This window comes from Coccinella septempunctata, chromosome 1 (genome assembly GCF_907165205.1).
Source record: "Coccinella septempunctata chromosome 1, icCocSept1.1, whole genome shotgun sequence".
In the NCBI taxonomy this organism is placed as follows: domain Eukaryota; kingdom Metazoa; phylum Arthropoda; class Insecta; order Coleoptera; family Coccinellidae; genus Coccinella; species Coccinella septempunctata.
Window position 1 is genome coordinate 31,085,401 of NC_058189.1, and position 26,519 is coordinate 31,111,919.

The 26,519-nt window shown below is 36.4% G+C and overlaps 1 protein-coding gene across 1 annotated transcript; it reads right to left on the reverse strand.

The window, feature by feature from the left end:
* Positions 1-210: 210 nt before the first annotated feature.
* On the reverse strand, positions 211-25,940 carry LOC123320390 (brachyurin-like). The gene is made up of 3 exons (XM_044907707.1): positions 25,840-25,940; positions 11,581-11,783; positions 211-877 (listed from the first exon to the last, which is right to left on the reverse strand). The coding sequence occupies exons 1-3, from the start codon at positions 25,879-25,881 to the stop codon at positions 289-291; spliced, it is 834 nt and encodes a 277-aa protein (XP_044763642.1). The 5' UTR covers positions 25,882-25,940; the 3' UTR covers positions 211-288.
* Positions 25,941-26,519: the final 579 nt, after the last annotated feature.

The window sequence follows — 26,519 nt, forward strand, 5'->3', positions numbered from 1 at the left end:
TCACGACTCCATGTGGTCATGTCGAAAATAATGTATTTCTGTTTCGTACCATTTTGGGAACTGTTCCAAGAACCTCAACTACTTATTGTGTCTCATGTTGGAAATGTAAATAAATATCCTTTCACAACAGAAAAATGAATACGAGTTCAATGGAAAATTAGAAGGTGAAAAAAAATTCACATACATTTCGCGAAAAAATCATACTGAAAATTTCTTTTAATTCTTTAATAAAATTAATTTTCCTTGAAAATAGAATATAAAATCAATTTTCCACTTGGGTCAACATTTTCAATTTACAATTTTTACATCTGAATTATTTTTAATCCAGTCAAGGTAAGAACCTACACTTGTATATATGGAAGGGTAACATTCTTCACATCTTGTAGAGCCAATAGATGAAATTCCAATCAAAACACCATCGTACACAAGGGGACCACCCGAATCACCTTTACACGTCCCCTTGTTTCTGTAGCCAGACGTACATAAATTGGATTTCGTGATGAATATAGTATCTTCGTCATTGTAGTACTCCCCACAAACATCTACATTCATTATCGGGGCGGACAGAACTTGTAATACATCCGACATGTCATCGATGGTTGGTGAAGCTTTATCTCTTGTCAACCCCCAACCGGTTGCAATTGAGAACATATTCTCATATGTTCTTTCAGCCTGGGATAAGTTCGGGACTTTTATTATCTGGACTGCATAAGTTAAAGAAACAGATTCGTTGAGTTTGATCAAGGCAATATCATTCCGATGAAGGTTGGCATCATATTGCTCATGAATTTTAATTTCTTCTCCATTCAATCTCAGTTGTGTTGTTTCTTGTTTGGTAATGTTGTGAGCCCCTAGTATCACTTCTACCGTAGATATTCTGAAAAAATATTTGCTGGTGGTTATTTTATCTATACAACAGGGGACAGCAGATTTGGTTTCTGGCATCAAGGAATGAGTAGTGGAAAATATCTCATCCAGTAGATGAATAGGCTGAAATACGGAGGAATCAAGGGAGCCGAGCCCCCACAGAAAAAGGAGGAAGAAGAAAATAGCAAAAGAAAAAAGAACGGTGAAAGAAAGGAAGAGAAAAATGCGAGAAGCAGTACATGATTGTGTCTTTTACTCACTGATGAGCGATTAAACAAAGAGCTTCAAACAACTGCTAGGTATCAGTGACAATCAGAAGACTCGGAGATTGAAGGGAGATTTCTTGACTGCTTCACCTCTCGAGATTTGAAAGTATTATTCTATATTTTCACTTGTGTCCCAAGTCTCTTCTGTCAGTTGGTATCGAAATGAATCATTTCATAAAAACGTGTAAGTTACTAAAAAATAGTGACAACAATTCGGCAATGCTAAGTTTCCATTTTAATTACCACATAAATATCGAACGAGCCAATATCCTAAACGAAACCTCATGGTCGAATCAGGAGATAGCAAAGATATTACACAATGGTGTGTAATATCTTTGGGAGATAAGCTTTTTGCCACTGCTTTGCGATAATTCAGCTAACAAACTGTCTAGGGTATTCTCATATTGAAAGTTTTGTATAGGTGATTTTTAGTGAAACGCTTCATTTTGACCAGTTCTACCTTCTGTTGGAAAAAAATTCCTCACCTTCAAATACACCCTGTATTCTTCCAATATGTTGCTTAGGCGCGGTTGCTCAGTTCAGCCGGGATTCAAGTTGATCCTAGATTGACCTTACAGAATTGAACGGAAATGTCAAAATTAATCTAGGATCAACTTTAATCTCGAACTGAGTAACCGGGCCTTAAGCAAATAAGGTAGGTATAACATAATGTCTAAAATTCACAAAATACATATTTTGAGGTTTTCAGATTTTCTCTCAAATACAATTACCGTGAAAGATAATTAACCGTCATAATCTGCTCTCAATGAAGAAAAATCGATACAATAAATTTCAGAACGTCACAAAATTGTTCTAATATCATTTAAATTTTCCGAATCTAACTTAACTTTTTAGTGGGTGGTCATCTCGAACCTTCCTAAAGGAAGCCACCCCCCTACCTCAAAAAATTCATCAATGCCAATGGAGACGGTAATAATTTTATTCTATCTAGGCTATAGTATGGCTGTTGTTGTTATTGTTTTCATAACCTCAAAAGCTAATCGTTTTTTGAGTGTTGAGTTTGGATGCGAGTGTTTTGTTGTTTGAATAGACTAAAAGTGAATGTTAGGACTTTTCGCTTAGTAAATACAATTAAATGTGTATATATCATTCAAATTTAGATGCTCCGTAGTGCCCGATTTCTATGGTTACATCCAAGGAGATATATGTATATCTCCTTGGGTTACAGCCACATTCGGGTTTCTGTGGCTGCCACCAGAGGGCGTATCGCTTATTTTGCAATGCGAATATCATCTGAATTCTAAAAATTTTCCGAACCTACATCCACCTAGGGGGTGGTCATCTCAGACCTCTATAAGGGGATCCACGCCCCACCGGAAGAATGTGTAGAGGACATTTTTGAATGCATGAAAATTATTGTATGAAGAAAGACCATGTATTGACCAGCAAGGCGAGTATTTCATTTAGGAGGTTTCATTAGTGGATCAGTAACACTGTCCTAGGTTTTCTCCCGTCTGGAGTGTTGAGCATAACCTTGAATTTGTAGTTTTTCGGTTAGGTCTCTTTGAAAAATCAGAATATTGACTGAGCAACTAGTTTAAAAATTGTAAAGCACTAAAGTCTGCACTAAAACTCTTCGACAATTTTGGCCACCAAAAATAAAACTCACCTCCTGCGGGGAGGGAAACTTAAAAGAGTTTTAGCAGTTGCCTGGTTTCAAACAGGACCTTTATGAACGCAGTGGTGATCGCAAGAATGACGCTCTACATTTTCTGGTCTTTTGTCTATGCGGTAAATAAAGTAAACTATTAATCGAATATTAATCACGTTTAGTTGCATAATTAATAGAACTTCTGAATGAGATTGTCCGCACCTTTATTCAACAACTCTTAGCGCTACATGATGTCAAAATCAAATCGATAAAATTTCTGTGCCGCACTCTGTATATCTTCATATCTTAAAAACAAAATCGGAATACTGTCAATACTCATTCGCGTAGGCATGTATCATATGAAATAATAGGTAAATGGCGCAAAAGTGATCATCCTATCAATTTGCTATAATTTTTTTTCAAATCGTGGTAAATTTCATCTCTGCTTTGAAATTTCTGAATTGAACAGAAAATAGTCAATAGGGCATGAAACGCTAAAACTTTCTCCTCGAAAACGCGGAATAATTGTTTCGAAATTTTTGTGTTATAATTCGTGGGTGGTGTTGACGCAGCGTAAATTTTTCCCTAAACATCAACTAACACTAACTGAGTATTAATTGGGTAACGGAGCTAAGCTGGCCATTCACGGTGGAGTCGAACGCATCTCGACGAACCCAACGGGACAAGTTTGCGCATGCACGTCCAAAATTGAGCTATGTGAAGCTGGCACCCCAAATACAAATTTTGAAACAAAAATTTCAGGATCGTTTGTCCATCGTAGGTCCATGTTTGTTCAACTTTTTTTCATTTGTCCACGCAATTTTTGAGAGATATGGAAAAACAACTCTTTTCGGTGCATTTTCTGAGCACTCCCAAATTGCAAAAAAGTATTTTTGATGGTACAGATCGTTTGTCCAACGTGAGTTCACTTTTGTCCATCCACAGAACCATAGAAATCTCTCTCTGAAAATTTTTGGGAGTGTGAAGTTAGCACATATAAAGATATGGAAAAACAAGCTTTTTCTTTGCATTTCTGAAGAGCTTACCCAAATTACGAAAACGTCCCAATAACACAAGAACATCCGATGGATGTCCAATGGATATTCAAATCATGCAATACGGATATCCATTGGACGTCCTTCGACGGTCCATGTTTGGTCCAATATGAATGCATTTTGGACCTGAATTGTACCAAAAGGGACAAACAATGGACATTCAACGGACGTTGTCTGGATAGCTGATGGATATTAACTGGACCTTTTCATCTTAAATTTGGGCTAGTTATGCCCATATCGACGCTGAAATCAGTTGAATAAACTCATATATTGTTTCATTTGAAGTCGATATACGCCCATAAGTAGCTCATCCATTCAAAAAGGTTCAGTTAATCTCCATCAGCTGTCCAGGCAACGTCCATCAAATATCTAAGGTTCTTAACAGAATGTCCAATTCCTTCCTATACAGGGTGATATAATTGGGACATAGGCTAAGGGCAGTGTAACGAAATTGCACTTCGTACATAAAAGGGGGTTTTCACTAGAAAACACTGTCAGGCAGATTTTTTGGACCAAAATATGGCGATAGGACCAAATATACCTCAATAAAATATTGCTGTGGAAAAAGATAGAGGGCGTTAAAGTTGAATTTTTTATAAGGGGACAGTATAATATTTTTTGCGAAGTTCGAAAGTCCTTTATTAAAAGAATTAAAAAAGGCATAGAAGTCGGAGGAGGCCACGTAGAACATTCGATTTAAGTTTATTCTTTTTAAGTTACATTATTTTTAATTATGCTTAATCGTCGAAATGAACAAATAAAATGAATAAATCGTTACTTCAAATCCCCTTCCGATAACAATGACAATTGACATACTGTCAAATTCCTGCATCCGCCGACAGTCAGTAATGCCAACCACAGATCCACCGAAGCTATTAAGGGTAGATATATCCTTTTATTATCCATCATTGAGTATGAAGGTTTGATACACAATAAAAAATAGAATGACTATGTATATGGAAATATCAATTCCACGTGATGAATGAGGACATACTGCAGAACATAGGCAAGAATACGAAGTATTCTAGAAATTGAGTATTTTCTGTTCGTTCAACACATATGATTTTTATAAAATCAGCAGATATACATATATTATATAATAATACACCGGAGCCATTGAACTTCTTGAGTTCAATGAAGGAAAAAGGTGAGCTTCGATTTTGGTGATAATTGATATTAGGCAAGATATGGATATCTATTTCAGCTAACAAAATACTTCAATAATTAAGAACAGATCATTATATTCCTAATACGTCCATGAATAGGTGTACAATGAATATCCATTATTGTTTATCCAAAGTACGTCCATGAATTGATGTATAAAAGAAGTTATGGGTGTTCCAATTATGGACCTCTTATGAATGTACAATGGATGCCCTGTGTTTACTGGGGTGTTTTTAATGGTAAAGATCGTTGGCCCAACGTGAGACCACTTTTGTTCACCCAATTACTTTATTTAACCACCCACAAAACCATAGAAATCGATCTTTGAAACTTTTGGAAAGTATAAAGCTGTAAAATCAAATGCAAATTTTCAAACCAAAATTTTAATATAAGGTTTGTTTGTAGAGTAGTTTGCAACGGTTGTGAACTGTACAGAGCAAGCGTATTTCCATTTTAGGGTAGCGAAAATCCATTTGCGCTTGCTCTGTACAGTTCACACCGTTGTGAACCACTCTACGAACCAGTCTTTAGTTTGTCGTTCGTAGATCCATGTTTGTTTCCTTTTTTTTTTCAAGCACCGTAGAGAGATATCGGGAAAGAAATTTTTCCTGTGAATTTTCTGAGCAAAGTAATTAGGGATTGCGAAAAAGTGTTTTATGATCTATTTCTATGGTTCTGTGAACAAAGGAAGTATCTAATTGGATGAACAAAAGTGGTCTAACGTTGGACAAACGATCTTTAACATAAAAAAAACCAGTTTTCGCAATTTGGGTCAGCTGCTCAGAAAATGCACCGAAAAAACTTGTTTTTCCATATCTCTCAAACGGTGCCTGGACAAATGAACATAAAAGGTGGACAAACATGGATTCATGATGACGATGAGGGTTTTGAAATTTTGATTCGAAAATTTTCATTTGGTTTTGGTTTTGCCACACTTTATAAAATTTTCGAAGATTGATTTCTATGGATTTTGGGTGGACAAATTAAAAAATTGGTAGGATAAAAGTGGACTAACGTTGGACAAACGATCTGTATCATTAGAAATAAGGTACTGCAATTTGGGGGTGCTGCTCAGAAAATGCAGCGAAAAAGTTAGTTTTCCAAATCTCTCAAACGGTGCATGGACAAATGAAAAAATAGGTGGACAAATATGGACCTATAGTATATCCAAATCCAAGAGGCCAGCGGTTAACATTGCACCATGCAATGATCACGCGTCAAGAATGTGATAACGCAGAGGTGTACTAATAAATTTTATTCCGAGAGCGTTATATTTTAAAACTTTTTATGTGTTCCAGTTCCGGTGAAAAATATGTACCTATGCTTATCTACGAGTCTCAGTAATGAACAATTAATCTAAAGTTCCCACTTTAATACATACTATGTATATAAATGTGTTACAATATTTTTTGTAAAAGTGACTAGTCCGTAGTGTCGTCAGAAGATGCAGAACTTTCTTCTAAGTTGACGATGACTGGTGTTATATCATCCATAATATTATCCAATTTCCACATGTTCACCTCAACTTTTTGTTTGACATGTTCCACACACTTTCTCCATCTTTCGGAAGTAACCCGTGAGAGAGCCTCTTGAAAAAGATTTTGGACGTCAGTCATTTTAAATGTGGTGTTTTTATCTGCCACAAAATTCTTGACATCGGCCCAAATCAATTCAATAGGGTTCAGTTCGCAGTGGTAGGGCGGTAATCTAAGAACGGTAATATTTTGGGCCTTTGCAGTTTCATCCACGATGTATTTTTAAAACTTTTCTTTGTTCTGCCTGACTATCTTCAACAATTGCGCTTTTATGAGGTCAGGGGTGAAATCAATATTTTTTTCCCTCAACCATTGTTGGATATCACTCTTTCTGAATAGTGAGTTAGGAATTTTTTCCATTTTCCTTGAATGGTAAGGAGCATTATCTAAAACTACTACAGAATTTTCCTCCAATTTAGGAAGTATACCCTCAAACCACTTTTCGAAGGACTGACCATCCATTTCTTCATGGTAGTCACCAGTTTTTTTGGATTGGAAAGTCCAGAGTCCTCCAGTTAAAAAACCAGTGTCACTGCCAATATGACATACTATAATTCTCTGCCCTTTGCCTGGAAAAATATATTCACTACATTTGAAAAAGAATGTTGAAATTGTTCTTCACCAAAAAGGTACTTACATCAAGTTTCACAAAACTTTGATTGCTCGATCAACAATTTGGCATTCGATTTCCCGAAGGAAATCATTGAAACTTTCATATTTCCGAATATATTGGAGGAGTAGCAGTTGAGAATCATTAAATGGGCGTGAATAGATAATTATTTGGTGCAAGAATGATATTCCGAATGCTTATGACCAACTTATCGACTGAAAACTAATTGACGTTCATCCGTCAATCCATCGTTGATTCTCTGATCAAGCTTTATGAAACCGAGGTTCAAACGAGGGTTAAACTCAAAATTCAAGACCTTACCAGACGGATTTTTCAATCCAGTAGATAGTCCAGCAAGTAACGCTTGCCGAGAAGATGTAACCGTTTCATCGGTCCACACTTTGGATTTAGTATGACCGGCATTTACCCAAGTTTCATCCAAGTAGTAAATCTTCCTGTTTTCATCACGGAAGGCCCTAATTTTCGTGAGATACTTTCTTCTCCAACATTTAATGTCGTCACGATCCATTAAAAAACTGTTGCGTTGGCGACGTCCATATTTGAAATTAAGTTTTTTCAATATAATAGAGAAGGTACTCTTCTTAAAATTTGGCAAATTCGAGTCTTCATTAACTATTTTTAATACTTTCTCTATAGTCGGGTGTTCATTTCTGAAGAAAAACTCGTGAACTTTTCGCCGTATTACATTTTTATCGAAATCTGATAAGGACTCCCATTTGGTGGTCCGATTTTGATTTGTTGCCGGCTGTGATAGAACACCGGAATTTATGTATTCAGAAATAATTCTCCTTACACTTCGAGCTCCAATGCCAAGTCTCTCAGCAACTCGGAGTTCTACGTCCTTTAAACACATTCCTGCATTTTGAATCATCTCAATTTTATAAGTATTCAAAATAATTTCTTTTATCTCGGCACTGAAGTGTCGTTTCAGACGTCTCTTTTTTGGAGGACTTAAGTCAACACGCGATTCCTCAGCAGTATCAGTACTTGACATTATCTTAAATGCTTGTAACTTGAATAACTTGCTACAACTGTAAACCAATTTACGAAAGACAAAACAATGAATGACCTCTGCAGTTCTGCACAACAATTCGCATACAAAATGAATCAAACGTAATGCGGTTCTGCGGAGAGTGGTTCTTACTTTCGCCTGCACACATGGCGTTCCTAAAGCTTTGACCAATAAGAGGAGTACCTCAAATACGATCACGCGTTCGTCAGTTTGTTTACGCTGGCCTCTCGGATTTGGATAGACTATAGGATGGACAAACGACCTTGAAATTTTTGTTTCAAAATTCGCATCTGGGGGTGCCAGCTTCACACAGCTCCGACATTGAGGGACATACTTGGACATCGTTCACCCGTATAACTACCGTGTAAATACGCATCTTCACCGTGATTATTGTTGAAGAAAGCTGAAAGTAATCATTGTTTATAAACGAATATAACGAAATAGATACTATAGTTTTAATGAGACACCTCAATAATCATGGGACGCCTTGGAATACCAGAAAAATTCTTAGCCTCCATACCAACAACACCGCTAGAATATAGCATAATGGCTCTACAACCGACCATTTCTTAACAAGATTGAAATAAAACAAGGATGCGTGTTAGCGCCTCTACTGTTCAATATTTTCGCCATAGCTGTCTCGATAATTGCTGACATGAGTATGCCTGTAAGTTGTGTTGGAATAAGATTCAGATTTGATGGAGGCCTATTTAACCTGAAGTGCATCAGAGTAAAAACCCGTACAAAGTTTATCACGGAACTTCAATATGCAGACGACTGCGAACTTATCGCTAGCAGCTCAGAGGATCTGCAGATAATGTTGGACACCTTTAAACATATATACGAAGCTTTAGGCCTTATACTCAATATCGACAAAACAAAATTCCTGGTACTTCCGTCAGAAAGCTTTCAAACAGATATCAGCCTGGAAAATGAAACTCTAGAACAGGTCGAGCAGTTCAAATACTTGGGAAGCTTCATAAATACTAGGGCTAACCTACACACACAAATACACAACCGTATCAATTCAGCATCACGGGCATCCTGGAAGCTAAAGGACATAGTGTTTCGAAATGACGACCTCAATCTGAAGACTGAGACAGCTCTTTACAAAGCAGTGGTCCTCCCAACGCTTCTTCACGGAAGCGAAAGCTGGACGCCCTACAGGCGACATATTAAACAGCTTGAACAAACGCAACAACGTCATCTAAGACAAATAATGCACATCAGATGGTTCTTAACGGGTTTTCCTCGGTGTACTAGAGCGCCAGCTATTCTTGAAGGGAGAATAGCAAACCTACCTTGGTAGCTACTAGCCGAACACAAGGTTCCTTGGTGTCTGGGGTGTTAGCGACAACCAGTGAAAGTCAAAATCAACGCACACAAATTATATTGGTCGACTCTTACAAGGAAACACAAATGGCACTATTATGAAATTCGTACAGTGAAAGACTCTAACTCAGTGAGTTTACAGGGCAAAACGGACGGAATGAAACGGGGGGTTACTTGTTCGCCAGCCAGAACCTAAGACGCACACTTAACGGACAGATATCGGACTTCAGCCAGGTAAGGGGTTGAAAAATTACGACACAGAGTTACGACGGCTCACCCTTAGGCGCGTTCGGCACTCCACACCAGCAGAATGCCTCCCTAACCGTAAGGGTGAACACGGGAATAAGATAAAAAGACGGAAAATGAGGAAAGGATGCGCCACCCCAAAGTGCTTTCGGTACCCCCTGGGTATCCACTGCAGCAGGGTACTTTAATGACAGTAGGGGTGGAACTGAAAGAGAAGGGAAATTTGAGGAAAGGGTGAGCCACCCCAAAGTGCCTTCGCTACCCCCTGGGTATTCACACCAGCAGGGTACGTTAATGACAGTAGGGGTGGAACTCAGACTTGGGTATAGACGGAAACTGAAGTTCCAATAATATATAAAAAAAACGGAGTGTCGTCTTACCACTGGTTTCTAATTCACTCACAGTAGAAAAATGACTAGAAAAATAATAAACTAATGTTTCTTTTAAAGAAAAATCCCCACAGTAAAAGAAATAAAAGAAACGGCAAATTCTCAGTAAAAACCCCGGAAACGAAATTAGGCAGTTAACTCGGCAGACTCTCAAATTTGGCAATCGATCGGACGTCAAGAGAGTGAATTAATCGTAAGTGAAGTGACCTGCAGGGGAACATCTGATTTTATAACCACAGGAGGGGTGTGGAAATCAGATGTGCCCGACAGTCGAAATTCGGTTAAATATGCGTCGATGAAGACGTCTTAATTTCGACTTATGTATCTGTGCTAGCGAACAAAAAACACGGTTATCTTCCAATTCAGGATGTATTATACGGTGCGACATCGTTTTTTCAAGAAATGAAAACGGAATAAAAACGGTGTGGAATGTTTACAATTCTGAACGAAGTCGGAATCCTGAATTGGAAATTTGAAAAGATTTCTCGTAAAATTTATTCAAAAATAAAATTACTTAAGAATGAACTAAAAAAATTAGTCTAAAATGAGGGGGTAGCTTTGAAAACTACCCTCTCGTTACAGGTTCCACAAAGTTCCGAATGCAGAAGTCTTGCGCGAGTTGTACAACAATTGAGACTCAAGTCACGACGGCCCGACTCAGATGGAGCGGCCACATTTGGTGGATGCAAGACACAAGACTCCCCAAAATAGTTAGTTTTGGCGAATTCACAGAGGGAGCCCGGAAACCAGGAGGCCAGTGTAAGCGGTTTAAGGATATACTACATCAATCCCTAAAATCAGTTAATGACAGGTTCGACAGGTCACAGTGGAGGTCTTTGGAACACAGTTATAATGGAGACTCGAGAAGGATACAGCGGCAGCCAGATCTGGTTGGTGACTATCCATGCCCGGAGTGTGGAAGGATCTCAAGGTCACAGTTAGGTTTCTTCAGTCACAGAAGTGGACACAGTCGCAATTATCCCTAAGAAAGTACAAGTCTGTTCTCACCGTTTTTTTGTCTTTTTGTAGATTTATTCCCGGTAACGGGATGCTGCAATGAATGAATAGAGTTCTGCTGAGAAAATCACGGTTGTGGCGCAATTGATCATTAATCGTTAGACGAGATCACTGAGGATATTCCCTCACAAAGTGCAGAAAGTGCATATTCTAGTAGCCGTCGACAGCGCTGTGCCGGTAATCTACCTTCTTATGAAAACTAATTATGTGCGAATTCATTGTAAGGACGGAAGTTTTCGAAGATTGATGCCATAAATGAGGCCCATATATTGCCATCAATTCTGGTGGCGGTTAACTGATTTTTTTTTCACACAATAAATTCTTAGATATCAAATAAATATAATCAAAAATCAAAACTGGAGTTCTTCAATCATTTAAAAAAGCTACCCTTGAAGAACATCGGGTGACAACTTTTGTGCCACCATGTACATTTAAAAATCAATAAATAACTTACACAACAGCACAGTGGGCAGCGGTGAGCACATAATTCCTCGACACGAGACTTCCACCGCAGAAAGACATACCCCCATTGATTGAAAGGCCAACCTGATATGGATAAGCATGCGGTGCTGCTTCGTCGCCACCAATGATTCGTCCACCTACTTTTTTATTTGGAGGATGAACTCTAGGCATGAGCGAAAGACTACTTCCAAAACTCTAGATAGAAAAAAAATTGTCAAAATGAAACAATGTTGTCAGTAGACGGAAGCTATGCTCCAGTTATCCACGTCAATATTTATAACTATACTTCATTCAATTTTGTTTTAGCAGTCGGTTGGCCATGGAAATTTGACACATTTCACTCTGTATAGTACGAAAATGTGAGGTTATGAAGCTTGTCAAAACATTTTTGGGTTTTAAATCAACGCTATGTTGCCCGTTCTATGTACGTAAAAGTTTCTGTTATTACGTATTTTATCACAATGTCGAATCTCTTCGGAAAATGTGACGAACATAATTGAAGTTTATAGAAAATGTTTGAAGGCATACCAAATCCAGTTATTCGCATGGAAAATACAAGAGACCAGTATGATATCATAATATGCACTAGCTTGAGGAGAGTTAATGTTCGTTATCTTCTTTGGCTTACATCATTTGTAGATTTCAAAAATATTAACCCGAAGATGAAATTCATATGATGCAGTGGTTGGGAATGGGTATCTCCCGAAGGAACTAACAGATAATTACAAGAATGTTAAATTCTTCAACAAAAATCATCTTGCATCAATATAAGTAAAAGGAATTGAAGTTTCAAGTTAAGATGCAACTTCACCGTTGAACAAAAATATCACATGAATAAACAAGTAACAGGGCAACTTGCGCGTATTTGTGGCTATTCATCTTAATACATTGATGTAATAATAATAATTAGGTATTTATTAGTACCTTAAGACATTTACATTGTATAGGATAAGTCAAATGAAAAATAGAAAAATCCATTTTAGGGAATTTATTGTCCGATGACATTTATCTTGTATGTGAAGAGTGAACTGATGAGAAGTGCTAAACTGTTGGATGTGAAACACCTCAATGTAGAGATGAACTTTGAATGCTGTGCAGTGGAACTCTTATATCCTCATGGTAAAATTTGTGTGTGCAGTGTTTATCGTCCCCCCAGGGGAGACTATCAGGTATTTCTTGATCTTTTGTTTGACCTTTTGAAGTTTGCCTGTGGGCACGGAACTGAGATCTTCTTATGCGGTGATTTGAATGTAAATTATTTGGACAAGGATTGCAATCTCAAACGTGTGTTGGATGATGTATTGTTGAATTTCAGTCTTGCTGTCACTTCACTATATCCAACAAGGGTGTTCACTAACTTGTCGGGAACCACAACATCAACTAAGGTTGATTATATTTTAGCTAACAGTTTCAACCTTGATTATTGCACAGCTTGCATTTTTGAACCACATCTCAGTGATCATAGAGCGCTTTCGTTGAAATACAAACTTCCCGCTAAATCTGCTTTGGATAAAAATAAGGGTGAATTTGTTATCTACCGTGATATGTCCGGCAAAAATCTCAGTAAATATGCTTCTAGACTAAAGCCGGGTCCAGACTATGTAACAAAACATTTTAGTAACAAAGTTATACAACAAATGTGTTATACAACTTTGTTATATAACTTGTTATAAAATAGCAGAGACATCCAGACTATGTAACAAAATAAAACTAAACAAAAGTGCTCATTACAGTGACTTCATATACCATGGTGTATGAAGTCACTGTAGTGCTCATCTGGAAGCAGTGGCATCTGTAGAATTGAAAATGTCCTCAAACGTAGAGGATGTCATTTTGGCAGTAGCAGCTTGCGTGATTTTATGTAGACGAGTGAAATCTCATCGTTGAGAGCTAGATAAACATTATATTGGAACAACTCTTTTGAAGGATCTTGCAATGGATGACATAGACAGATTGACAGGGGACATCAAATGTGATGGTAGTTTTAAGAATTTCCTAAGGATGACAAGTTCTGATTTCGAATACCTGATAAATCAATCGGCCATAAAATAGGCAGAAAAGACACGACATTTCGAGATGCAATATCAGTAAAAGAAAGATTGGCGCTGCAGTAAATGTTTTATAACACAAGTGTGGACAAGTTGCGGCGTGTTTTATAACAAAGTTATATTACTTTCTTTGATCTTTACCGACACCTAACGGATAACATAAAATTTGCTATATAGCAAGAAAAATGTTGTATAACATTGTGTTATATAACTTTTTTACTTTAATTTCTCTAACAAGTTATATGACTTTGCTATATAACCTGTTTTGTTACATAGTGTGGACCCGGCTTAAGGATGATAAATTTCCGTGAACTTGATGAAGACTCTAATATAGATGTTGTATTTGATGACTTTGTTTGTGTATTGTTAAGCGAACTTGATGATTGTTGCCCTATTGTTCGTCGCCATCATAGTGGCAGGCCCAAACGCTGGATAACTCCTCAGATAAAGGTTGCTAGCCAAAAACTTAAAGATTTATTTTGGCTGGTTAAGGTAACTGATGATGATGGAATCCGTCAAGTTTACAAAAATGCGAAGAAACAGTATAAAAAGTTGTTAAATTCCAGCAAGCTAATGTATCATCGGGATTTAATTGGTAAATCTACAAATAAGGCCAAGTCAGTTTGGAATTTGGTGAACGCCCATACGGGTCGAAAAAAGGCTACTTTTGAGAATGTATCCCTGAAAGTTAACAACGTTATGTATACAGAAGCGGACTGTGTGGCGGAAGTTTTCTGTGATTATTTTGCCGGTGTTGCTGATGAGATTGTACGTGAGAACTTTGGCACCTCTGAATCCTTGAATTGTACTGCGTCTAATATAATGCCATCTACATTTTTCTTCAAGCCTGTGACGAAACAGGATGTTCTGCTTGTAATAGATCAACTCAAGAATGGGAAAAGCGCTGCGATTGATGGCATCTCTACTAAGGTTATTAAATATATTGCTGAGGATCAGTGACGGCTCGTGCCCATAAGGTGTGGGTCGGCCAGACCCAGGATATACAGGGGAATATCCTGAAATAAAATTAATATCTATTTTTTCAACCAATAACTGAAAATGAAAACGCGGAATCCCACCATAATCTCTGTTTTTCTAAAATTAAATATTGATATATTTTTTGTCGATTAAGTTTCTAAAGATAAGTTGGATAGGGTTGCGGCTAAGGGATGGAAAAAAATATTCAATTTTATTTCCCAAAAATAAATGCAATCAGAAATGACATGTTTTTCAGCATCTTGATGTTAAGTTATTGGTTGAGAAACTACTCATTGATAGAAGAAGAAGGTAATTGAAAAGCAATTGGTGGGTTTCAGTGTCTTCATTTTGAGTGGTTGATTAATATTGAAGAAATATTAATTTTATTCCAGACTTATGCCCCATCCTGTAGATATAGTCTGATTTATTTTTATACAACAGTGTATAAAAGTTTCGTTTTCAATGCGATATAAAGGCTTGTTTTTGGAGAAAGAATGTTCTACACTCCTTTGTTTTTGCCCAGCTTTCGAATAATAGTTTTATTCTTCTTCGGTGTCTCTCTGTAAATACCGATAACAAATTTATTACAACACAAAACATCAACGCAATACGAATCAAAATTTTAAGTTCACTGAAACACATCTATAATTTTGATTTTAAGTGAAAATGTACTAATTTTTCCTTTCTTTATTTCACCATTCTTCCTTCTACTGTCACATGATCTTGTGACAGGATGCAAAGTTTGTTTCGATTTGTTACCGCTCCAATTATTCAACAATTAAAGAAATTTAGAATCCACTCAGATTGTCAAAATTTACGAAATGAATCGAAGAAAACTGATAAACACGTGCACCCCTTTCTCTTATTCTACGACACTGACCTAATTCAATTCATAATATGGGAACAGCGATGCGGATGCGATTCTTATATCCCCACTCCGAGGCTCGGCCGGCCAACCTACGCGTATTCAAGAAGCTTCGAAATCACCGTGCCCTTATAAATTCACTAGGAATTACGAATTTTTATGGTCAAAAAATCACTTAACTACTCTTATACGGTCGGAATACCCTTTTTCAAAAATTAACTATTCATTTAATAATAAAAAAATCTAACTATAATTAGGGATATATTATATTTTCATTGACTAAAACTACTCTTAAAAGGTGCGAATACGCTCTTTTCTAAAATAGACATAATATTTAATGAATAACTATTCATTTGATATTATAATATCTTAGAATAGACAATGAGGAAATCTAGAAATATGACAACTAAACGACCAAACCATAGCAAGGTAGGCCCAACTCGTGCTGGCCGACCGTCTATGTATCTAGCAGCGACGTAATACGATGTTCAACTTGGTGATAACTGCGTGCGACGTAGGTGCTGTACAGTACAATAACTTGAAGCGTTTCGCTAGGCTACTGCCGGCTGGCCGACCTAGCGTGTAGCGTGTTTATCGTAAGGAAAGAGAACTTCGAAATAAACTAACTCAGGGCGACAGGGGCGTCACGTTGATCGAAATAAGTTGTCGTACGTATTACTAGGGAATTAATCGGGAATTTAATATCGAAATTAATCATTTGGAATAAGTTTTGAAGAATAAAATAATTATAATTATTTTCCATTTCTCGATCATTTTTGGGTCGGCCCGGCCGACCCTGCATACCCGGACGAGCCGTCATTGCTGAGGATATATCTGAATATCTGGCTGATTTATTCAATCTGTCGGTTCTACAGGGTAAATTCCCTAGTATTTTGAAGACAGGAATTATCATACCTGTCTATAAGAAAGGCGATCCTCTCAGTATTGTAAATTATAGGCCGATTGCTCTGCTGAGCATCTTCTCCAAAATTTTTGAAAAATTGGCACATGGCAGGATGGATGAATTTTTGGGGACATTCAATTTAATCTCCGACTCTCAATACGGCTTTCGTAAAGGCCGTTCAACTCAGTCTGCTGCATGTAATCTTCTTGGTGATGTTTATAGACTTCTGGACGAAGGGTTGTTAGTGGTGGTCATATTTTTTGATTTATCACATGCATTTGACATTCTTGATCTAAAATACATGAAGACCAAATTGTATAATATTGGATTCAGGGGTGTGTTCTTGGAGTGGCTGATGGATTTCCTGCTTGATAGGAGTAAATGCGTGAGGATCCGTGATGTATTGTCGCGATGCCTGGGCGTGAACATGGGTGTTCCTCAGGTTTCCTTGCTGGGCCCATTGCTGTTTTTGTTGTTTGTAAACGATTTGGCGGATTGTTTTGATTCCGGTATTTTGACTTTGTTTGCAGATGATGCATCACTACTGGTTTTTGCGCGATCACTTGAGGAACTTAGATTGAAAGTGCAATATTTTATGGAAAAATTTAAATCATGGTGTCAATCCAATGGCCTAGTAGTTAATCTTGACAAAACTGATTTCGTGCACTTCAACTTACGAAATGAACATGTCCTGCGTATTAATTCTGATAATAATGAATGCAAGAGCTCTGCAAGCACTGTCAAGTTTTTGGGCGTGTTTTTGGAACACAACCTGAAGTGGGATGCTCATATCGATCACGTGAGCAAAAAAATCAATTGTGCTAACTATGCTATCTCTCGAGTAAAACATACCTTGCCTCTTGATGTAGTTCTGAGTGTTTACTACAGTATGGTCTATACCCATCTCTCTTACAACGTGATACTCTGGGGTAATGCGGTGCAAAGCAGGAGAATTCTGATTGCACAGAAGCGTGTATTACGCAACATATTTGGGTTACATCGTTTGGACTCCTGTAAACCCATCTTTATAAAACACAAAATTTTAACTTTTCCGTGTATTTATATTTTGAATGTTCTTTTGTTTATCAAGAATAATTTTGCAAGTATGAATAAAAACTCATCCTATCATAATTATGCAACCAGGTCTTCCAACCTGTTGAGTATTCCAAAGCATAGAACGAATAAATTTGAAATGTATGTAAAATACCAGGGTATCCAATTTTTTAATCATCTTCCTAGAGTTGTGCAAGACTTAAACTTTAAATCATTTAAGAAGTATCTAAAGGAGCTATTGGTTTTAAAGGCTTATTATTCCATAGATGAATTTATGACTGACACCAATTTGAGCTACTCTCATTGAATCTATGTAATGTCATTTGTATTTAACCTGTCTTTTTTATATGTACTAATGTATGTATTCGTTTATTTATTTATTTTTCTTTCAAGTTTTATGTTCATTCGTATATTCATTATTGTTCTATTTATGTATATGCATATATGACTTGTCCTATACACATCAATGTTTGTGTCTTTTGGATCAATAAATGCTATTTCTATTTCTATTTCTATCGAAAATCCTGTAGTAAACTTTTCGCATTAATTCACTCAAACATAAAATTCTCAAATGCCACCACTTTTTTGGGTGTCCCAATAGAAGGAAATTCTTTGTCATCCTCTTCATTCACAATCTTTCTGATTGTGGAAATATTCAGCTGAAATATAAGTCTTTTAGATCCAGATGAAACATTATATAAAATCTCTTACATTGAATATGTTCGCTACCATCTGACGTATTGTAGATTTTAGAATATCAGGGTATAAATATTCGAATGAGCGGACCTGAATACTAAATAGCACTTCCTGAAACCCTGTCTCTTTTTTCAATCACTTTCGGCATTTTCGTAATAAAAATTGATATTAGTTGTGGCAACGACGTTATGACATTAACGACATTTCATGAGTGCCAACTTAATCGTTCTAGTTACAAAAACTTGAGAAAATTATTTCGTGGCCAACCGACTGCTAAAATAAATTTGAATGAAGTATAGTAATCCTACTAGGAAGGGAAAATAAGCTTTTTCAGAGGGTTTAGAAATCGATATCTGAGAGCGTACCGCAGTATACTGAAGCCCGTGAAAAATGCTAATCGGAAGATAAAAAAAGGGTAAAAAATACGAGATTTTTGTCGTTTACGGAATGAGAATATAAACAATTCTAAATCAGGCTTCCGTTTGACAAAACTGACAAAAGTGAGGTTAGCACCGATTGCAGAGAGCGGTGGTTAGAAGGTACCTATTCAACTCCTCGATAGCAAGCATAGATTAGAGTCATTGTATAAAGACCACATCTTTATATAATGTGGTCTTTATACAATGTTAGAGTTATGTAGATTGGAAACTTCCATACTACGAGACGAAACCGTTTTTTTTCTCCTTCTCTTAACCTGGGGTGAATTCATAGGTGTTTCTTTCAATATACAGTAAATAGATGACGCTGGAAAAAAGTAGATTTCCTTCAACTTCAGTCACAAGACAAGGAGAGAAGTGTGTTCTGTGATTTGAAATTTTGAAGATTAATCTTTTTGAATACGAATGTTTGAAAATATTTTATATATCCTAGTTTAGGCAGTCAGTTATTATTCCTACATATTTGACAAGTTTTTTTCATCCCCTTGAGGTAATGAAGAACATTTTCAGATAACTGTTTTATGTTTACCTATTGAATTATGCATTTTCAAATGGACTTGTTAACATTCGATACATTGAAGTTGTAAAGAACGATACTACCAATTTTACTCACTTATGAAATGACTCAATTTTAATATTTTTCAACTATTGATCAAAAGGTATCGGAACAAGTAAATATCAAAAGGGTACAATATAGAACCATTGAACCATTTTAGTAGGTAGTATATGAAAGTTTTTCATGATAAGCTATTTCACAGTCGTCACAATCGTAACTTTCACGTTGAAATACGCCTTCTCCAGCACAGAAATAATTTTTTTTAATCGGATATCCGGAAATATAGTTTGAAATTTTCCTTTTTCAACAGGTACACTGATAAGATAAAAGTAAGTAAATTGTAGTTAGTCAGTTTTAGGTGGAATCATTGAAATAGTATTCGAGGAGTGGTCGTTTATTTTTGATGGAGTACCATCTAGTTGTTTGTAGAAATTGCTATCGAAAACAAAGTAGCTGCTTTCAAAAAACAAGTTAATTAACAGAACCATTAAGAATTACATGTCATCCCACACGCCTTCCAGACCCCCCGATAGAGAAGATGATCACCAAACTCAGCCTAGATATTTTAGATTTCCATTCGTACCATCCCTATCTAATAGAATTAACACAATATTCAGAAAATTCGGCTCAACTTGCGCTTTCTATAACAAACACACCACGAAAATGTTTTTCACAAAGATCAAAGACAAAACCCCCACCCTGCTCAAATCCAATCTAATATACAAGATCCCTTGTTCCGGATGCGATGGATCCTATATATTGGACAGACTAGTCAACACCTATGCACCGCTTAAAACAACATAAATACGACTGTAAATCCGTTCTAAACCACGACAAGACAGCATTGTCTTCGCATTATTTCAACACCGGACATAAATTTCTTTTTGACGATGCTGAGATGCTAGATAGCGAACCGAATTATTACAAGCGAAGAATAAGCGAAATGATTTTTATCAAAGTCAACAATTCCGTGAATTTCAGAGGTGACGTCGGCAATCTTAGCATAGTTTACAACCCCCTCTTAGATCTTAGTGCATGTTGATTAATTAGTATATAAGTTGTAACTTTATCTTGCCACTATGTCTCCACTTACATGTATCTTTTTACCTGGAGACCACCCTGTTATTACTGTTTGTGTTGTTGCCGTTTGTTCGATTTTATACAATAAGTTTCCTCCCACAGCGGCCAGATGACGTTGTTTATTCATAGTCCTCTCAGTTGACAATTAAAATCCCCTCTACATTCTCCCGAACGCACTCGTTCGACACTGAAGGCATATTACAGTTCTTTGCCTGTGATGATCATTTTCTAACCTTTTCAGCTTCGCTACATCGATGTAAATAATAAGAGTTTTCTAGACCTGATCGATAATATCAACATCGGCGAATTCTGCGTTGTGGGAGGAAAATCTCTGTTTTTCGTTTTCCTTTTATTGTTTTCACCCTGACTCACTACTCACATGCATCGCATGACCGTAGTTTCTAGAAATTTCCATCTCAGGTACTGTGCCTAATTGCTCTTTTATATTTTTCATACTTGTAACCGTTTTTTAGCCCTTGAAGAAGAAGGGAAACCCCTTCGAAACGTCGGCTATGTAGTTGGATTCTAGAGAATAAATTGCGTCCAAGTTCCCGTTATTTTCTCTCATCATACTTAGGCGTTACCGACGCTTAAAAATGATGGACAAAGGGAGAGCAATGGCAGAAGCACATTTTCTTAGTGTGAAAGGAGAAAGTCCATCCGGACCAGGAGAGGAAGACTTCTTGAGACTCATCAGATGTTTGAGCACCAATTCCTCATCAACAGCAACAACCCCAAGCTCATCACCAGGACCAGGAATACGAACCGAGGGCAATGGTCCATCCGGTTCTGCTGGAGGCAAGTTGGGACTCGTAGGAGGTTTTTGCCTTGTTAATCTCAGTTGAAACAAAGTTGGAGTAGGACCTATGGTTACGGTAATCGGCAACAGATCTACTGCGGAGATATCTCTGCCACAAAGATTTTTTAGATCTGATCATCTTCAGAATATTCTGGCTAATCCATGGTTTGATTGGGTTCTGTTTGATGGTCCTCAATCGAGTGAACTTTGAGAGTGTTGCCTTCATAATATCGAAAAATTTGTTCCACATGATATCGACGTCATCACACCGCTCGAACAAATTGACCCAGCACATTTTATGAAGTTCGGAATTCACAGCGTCGTAATTAATTATTGAGACTGAGCGGGTGTGTCGGTTCAAACTATTTGAAAAATTGATCTGAAGTGTCTCAGCCAAAACTGCATGGTCGGACTTTCCCAACGGAGGCTGATATTCTATTCCAGAAATCAGGTTGGGATCGGAAGATATAATCCAGTCCAGCAAAGATGGACTTTGACCATATCTAAATCTTGTAGGCTGCAGAACAAACTGCTGCAATCCAGAATCAACAAACAATTTAGCCAACGGGTACGATGGTAAAGTGGATGCAGGAACGTTGTTGTACGCTGAGTTGAGAAATAGATTTTGATGATGAGAATCACAGTTTATTGTCTTGTGCTCTTTGCATATCTTTGAGAAGATTTAAGTTGGTCGTCATCGAGCGAGAACGTGTTTATAAAGAGGTCTTAATTTTTTTCAATAGATTCATTCGTTAATTTCATTACATGAATTTTATTTACACTTTTTCCAAAGAAAAATATCGACATATTATAATATCAACTTCAAGACTTGTCCTTCGCGTGATAGGCCGAATCCACATTTTCTTTTCCCTTCAGAGGGCCTTCAATTTTGTGTATCAATATCTTGAAAATAATCACCCCTTGTCCAGTGGAAAGCGCTCCTTCCATTGATCAAAATAGCGGTGGATTATTATAATGGAAATTTTTTAAGAGTATTTTCATTCATTTTCATTTTTATCGTGTTCCAATTCAATTATACAATGATTTACTATGCTGGAGGATTTCATATTGATGACCTGGTTTGTACGTTGTTGTGGACTATCACCAGAGCGTGTTCAAATTTCCAGAGGCATGGCTGCAGTGTTCACCAAGAAATTCGATCAACTCTAAACTGAGTGAACAGAATCAAGAGGTTGAAAAGGTGCTATATTTGAGAATGGCAGAATCGTGTTCTACCTGGTCACCAAGAAGCGTTCACGAGATAAATCGTCCTATGAAGGTGTATGGAAGATTATCAACCAGACCAAAATCTGGTGGATCCAGATGGTATATCAATACCATAGGACAATTTGTATTGGAGAAGATATTCAAATGCAGCGGCGACAAGATTTCAGTGCTACCAACTACCATCGGTGCGAAATTTCTTTGAGAAGGGGATAATGTAACGAACCTAAGCTTCGCGTTCGTGATATGTCGATCGCATTCCAGGAACGCGATATGGAATACTCATAGGAATGAAATAATAATAATGGAAATTGTCGAAATTAGTCGTGTAATTTTGTGAATAATGTAGTTCTCGTTACTTTTGATAGTGTAAATAAATCAGTTAAAACGAACTTGGACAATTTTAATTACAATATCTTTACGATTCACTTTTTTCTAGGAAAATAGGGTTTGTCATGCACCCTCTAGTTGAGGTGGGGTGTAGGGAGTAGTTCAGTTTTTTTAAATGGCAACCCTAACTTTTTGTGCCAGAAATGGATAAAGCTTTTGTTGTTGAGGATAATTTCATCAATGGTTTTTAATCAACGTTTTTGCTAACAACCAAAAAAATTTTTTGGAAGATTATAATTTTTCTTTTACACAACATTTTTTGATGAATCATTATCTTGTCATTCAGTTCCATTGAGTAGAGATATTGGTTATAGGTACTTTCCTACTGACTATTGTTTTTTGTTGTGATTTTTGTTTGTTTTTCGTGAAGAAAAATTGGAACATATATTTCTATATCTACAAAAGAAAATTACTTCTTTGTAATGATGTATTATGTTTGATGATTTTTTTTTCTACACTGTTCTCTTCTAGTGCCCTGAAGAAGTTCATATATCAAACGAAACGTCGGCTTAGCACACAAGTGGTTTTCTTGTTCGAGACCTTCAAACCTATCAAACTTCCCATGAATGATATTAAAGGTGAATATCGGCACAAGAAAGGACTCGACCTGAATGCTTGGTCACAATTACTTTTGTTGTAGCATGATGAAGGAAATAAAATTTATGAAACGTCGCTGAGAGTATAGGTATTTTATAATTTCATGTTACTTGTGCCGATATTCACCTTTAATGAAATGAATAGTTATTTTAATGATGAAAAACAAATCATATGCATTGCATTTGAAAAAATTAAGATAAATCGATTTGCATTTCATGTAGATATTTTTTTTTTGTGAACACTTCATATGCTGGACATGCTTTATTATTGCTGGCTATGATTCTTTGAAGTCTTGTCTTTCAATCCTTGTAAAGCTGTTATTGGTATGTGCAAGGGTTCAGGAATTATAATCAAATAACGTAGCCGCTACACGTATAATTTTTTTGTACAAATGATAGATATTTCGAAAACAATTGAACAAAAATATGTGAAAAGTATACAAAAGCATGTAGGGAGTTCCATAGAATTGAAAAACACTACTGAATATAGTGTTTGAAAAATCAAAGTCAACCCCCATTCCCCGTTTGGGGGACAACCGATATATTCGAAAATATTCTCAGGTTGTGCTTTTCTTGGAGTAATTCAAGTTTGAATCAAAAAATTTTGCCATATTTACAGGGTGTTTTCGAATGATTGTACAAGCTTCCGGGGCAGATGCAGGACATTTTGGTGAGTCTGAATCAGTGTTCAAAAAATGTCCTAACTATATTCGTTCAAGAGATACAGGATGTAATTTTTCGAAAATTTTCGAAATGAGAAATTTTTCTCAGAATCTACAATAAATACTCTTTCGAACAAGCCTATTCGGATCACTGGCACACTTTGCATCATCATATTATGAACCATTGAATATTTGGAATTTTCAATTCATAGTAAACACGGACCTGTGAATCTCCGAATAATGCGTCAACTCATATTGAATCACATTTGACGTGACTGATTGATGGCTGATCAATTCAGAGCTGTCTAATGATGTTACAGATAGTCTCTTCAACTTCACAAAGTTATGTTTGAAACGGAATTCTTTCTCTTTTGAGAACCACTTATTCGTCCAGATCGATGGACTCTGTATGCGCAAACCACTCTCTCTTTTTTTTTCTCTGTGAAATTGAAAAACATTAACCCCACTGTTCAATTATCTTATTGAACAGTTTGAAGAGCGCGCCGAAAATTTATATATTCGAATAGAAAACCCGTTCCTATCGCAACAGAGGGTAACTAAGGCTGTACTCGGGTTCGAATTTCAGACAGTCTGAGAATTGTTCTAAAACTGCGCAGAACTGTTACGCCCTAGTATCGAATCCTCTGCGCAGTTCTAGAACCATTCTCAGACTGTCCGAAATTCGAACCCGAATACAGCTCAAGTGTTATGAGTGAAGAAAAAAGGATCGAGGGACACATGTTGAAAATTATTAATTGTCATAAGTTCGAATGCCAGAAAAGCCTAATCTATTTTTGAACATTCTGTAATTGGTGTTTCAATCTAGTAAAATAAAAATTATGTATTCAATTCGATTACTGGATACACCCACTAATCCATTCATGAAGTCTAGACTATTCTGGCACAGAGACGTGGATGTAGAGTTGCTGAAACAACCTATACAGCAAAATTGATTTCACTGGAAAACGGAACATTTGGGCCAGCCTGATAATTTATAACCAACTTCTTCTCAAAATACGAATTGTAGGAAAAATATGATATATCCTACAATGAGATCCAATAAAATGGAAAGTATGAACTATATCTTTTCAAGTTCAAATTGGCGGTAATCAGAATCAAAATGACATTAGCCAAAATCAAATTGGCTACATCAATTTCAAACTGGCATTAGTCAATTGCAAATTGACAATAAACGAAATCAAATTGGAAATTATGAATTTGAATTCTCCATTAGAATAAAATGTATTTAATGAAAAATTTTCATTGAACGATTTACTCGTACACATCAGTGAATACCGTAATGATCAATTGAAACCTTTCGAGACTAACAAATATTCTCAAAAAATGGTATCTTTCATATCCACTGTAGAAGAAATGAATCTTTGGATATGAGCGATAAATTTTGCACAATTAACAACCGTTGCTCCACCAATATTATTATGAACGACATTCTCTAATCTCTGCAAATTCTGGATTCTACCATCTCGTTTCATTCACGAAACAGAGACGAAAGATAACCACAAGTGTTTTCAATGATTTATCTTAAAAAAAGACGATTTCGGATACACATTATGTTTCATAATCAACGTTTATTACCTCCCACTTTTGTTTGGATATTATTAATTTCATTTCGAAAACTTTCATTTAACAGACTCTGAATATACTAAGTAATACTTTCGAAGTGTTGCAACCAGAAAAACTTATCATTTTTGGAAAAAAAAAGAACAAAATAGATGGAAAGGTAATTATTGTCATTTTATAAACTGTTAAATGCCCGTTTGAGCTTGATTATTGCCAATTTGCTTCTGATTAATGCCAGTTTGAATTTGATGTTGACAATTTAATTTTGACTAAGGTCATTTTGATTCTTATTAGCGCCAATTTGAACTTGAAAAGGTATAGTTAAAAATATTGTATCGCTTGGCACTTGTGTTAAAATTGAAAAAAGCAATAGATTACTTACTTGCGTAATGAATAAAATAGAAATTAAAACTGCTCTCAACATTCTTACTGCGGCAATGAGAAAACTAATCGACGTTCTGTTTAATATATCCGCTATAAATAATGTCTTGTAAAATTGAGATAAGATGATAAGTAAGTACGCACCCAAATACATATATGACATTCAACATTTCAATTAGGTATATTATCGAAAAATTTATTGCGGGAAAAATATTGAAATCTCCTGCCGACATATTTGAGAAATTATCGTTCTTGATTATTTTACAGCTTCATACGAATTGTAATAACGAAATCAACTGATTATAAATCGAACGAATTTGGATTGGATTTAACTGATCTTTAGTGATTCGTTGGCTTGCGCAGTTTTCTTTTTCTTAGACTGAAAGTTTATATAGAAGTTCTCCACACTCTACAGTCGTCATTATCTATGTTAAAATAATTTTCTCGTCGACCTGAACAAAACATTACATTTAACGTACTAATTTCCGAACGAAAAGTCGACTATTTTTGAGGGCGAGTACTTCATCACTAAGCAATATATTTATAGTTGGGGAACCGAAGCGACGATGCTGAATCGGGATTTACTCGAGCGTCGTGAAAACCTAGTGAATTTTGAAGATTTGATGGTAGAAAGAAAAAAGGTTCTATGAAGTATGCACTTTCAGTGTTGAAGAAAGCGGA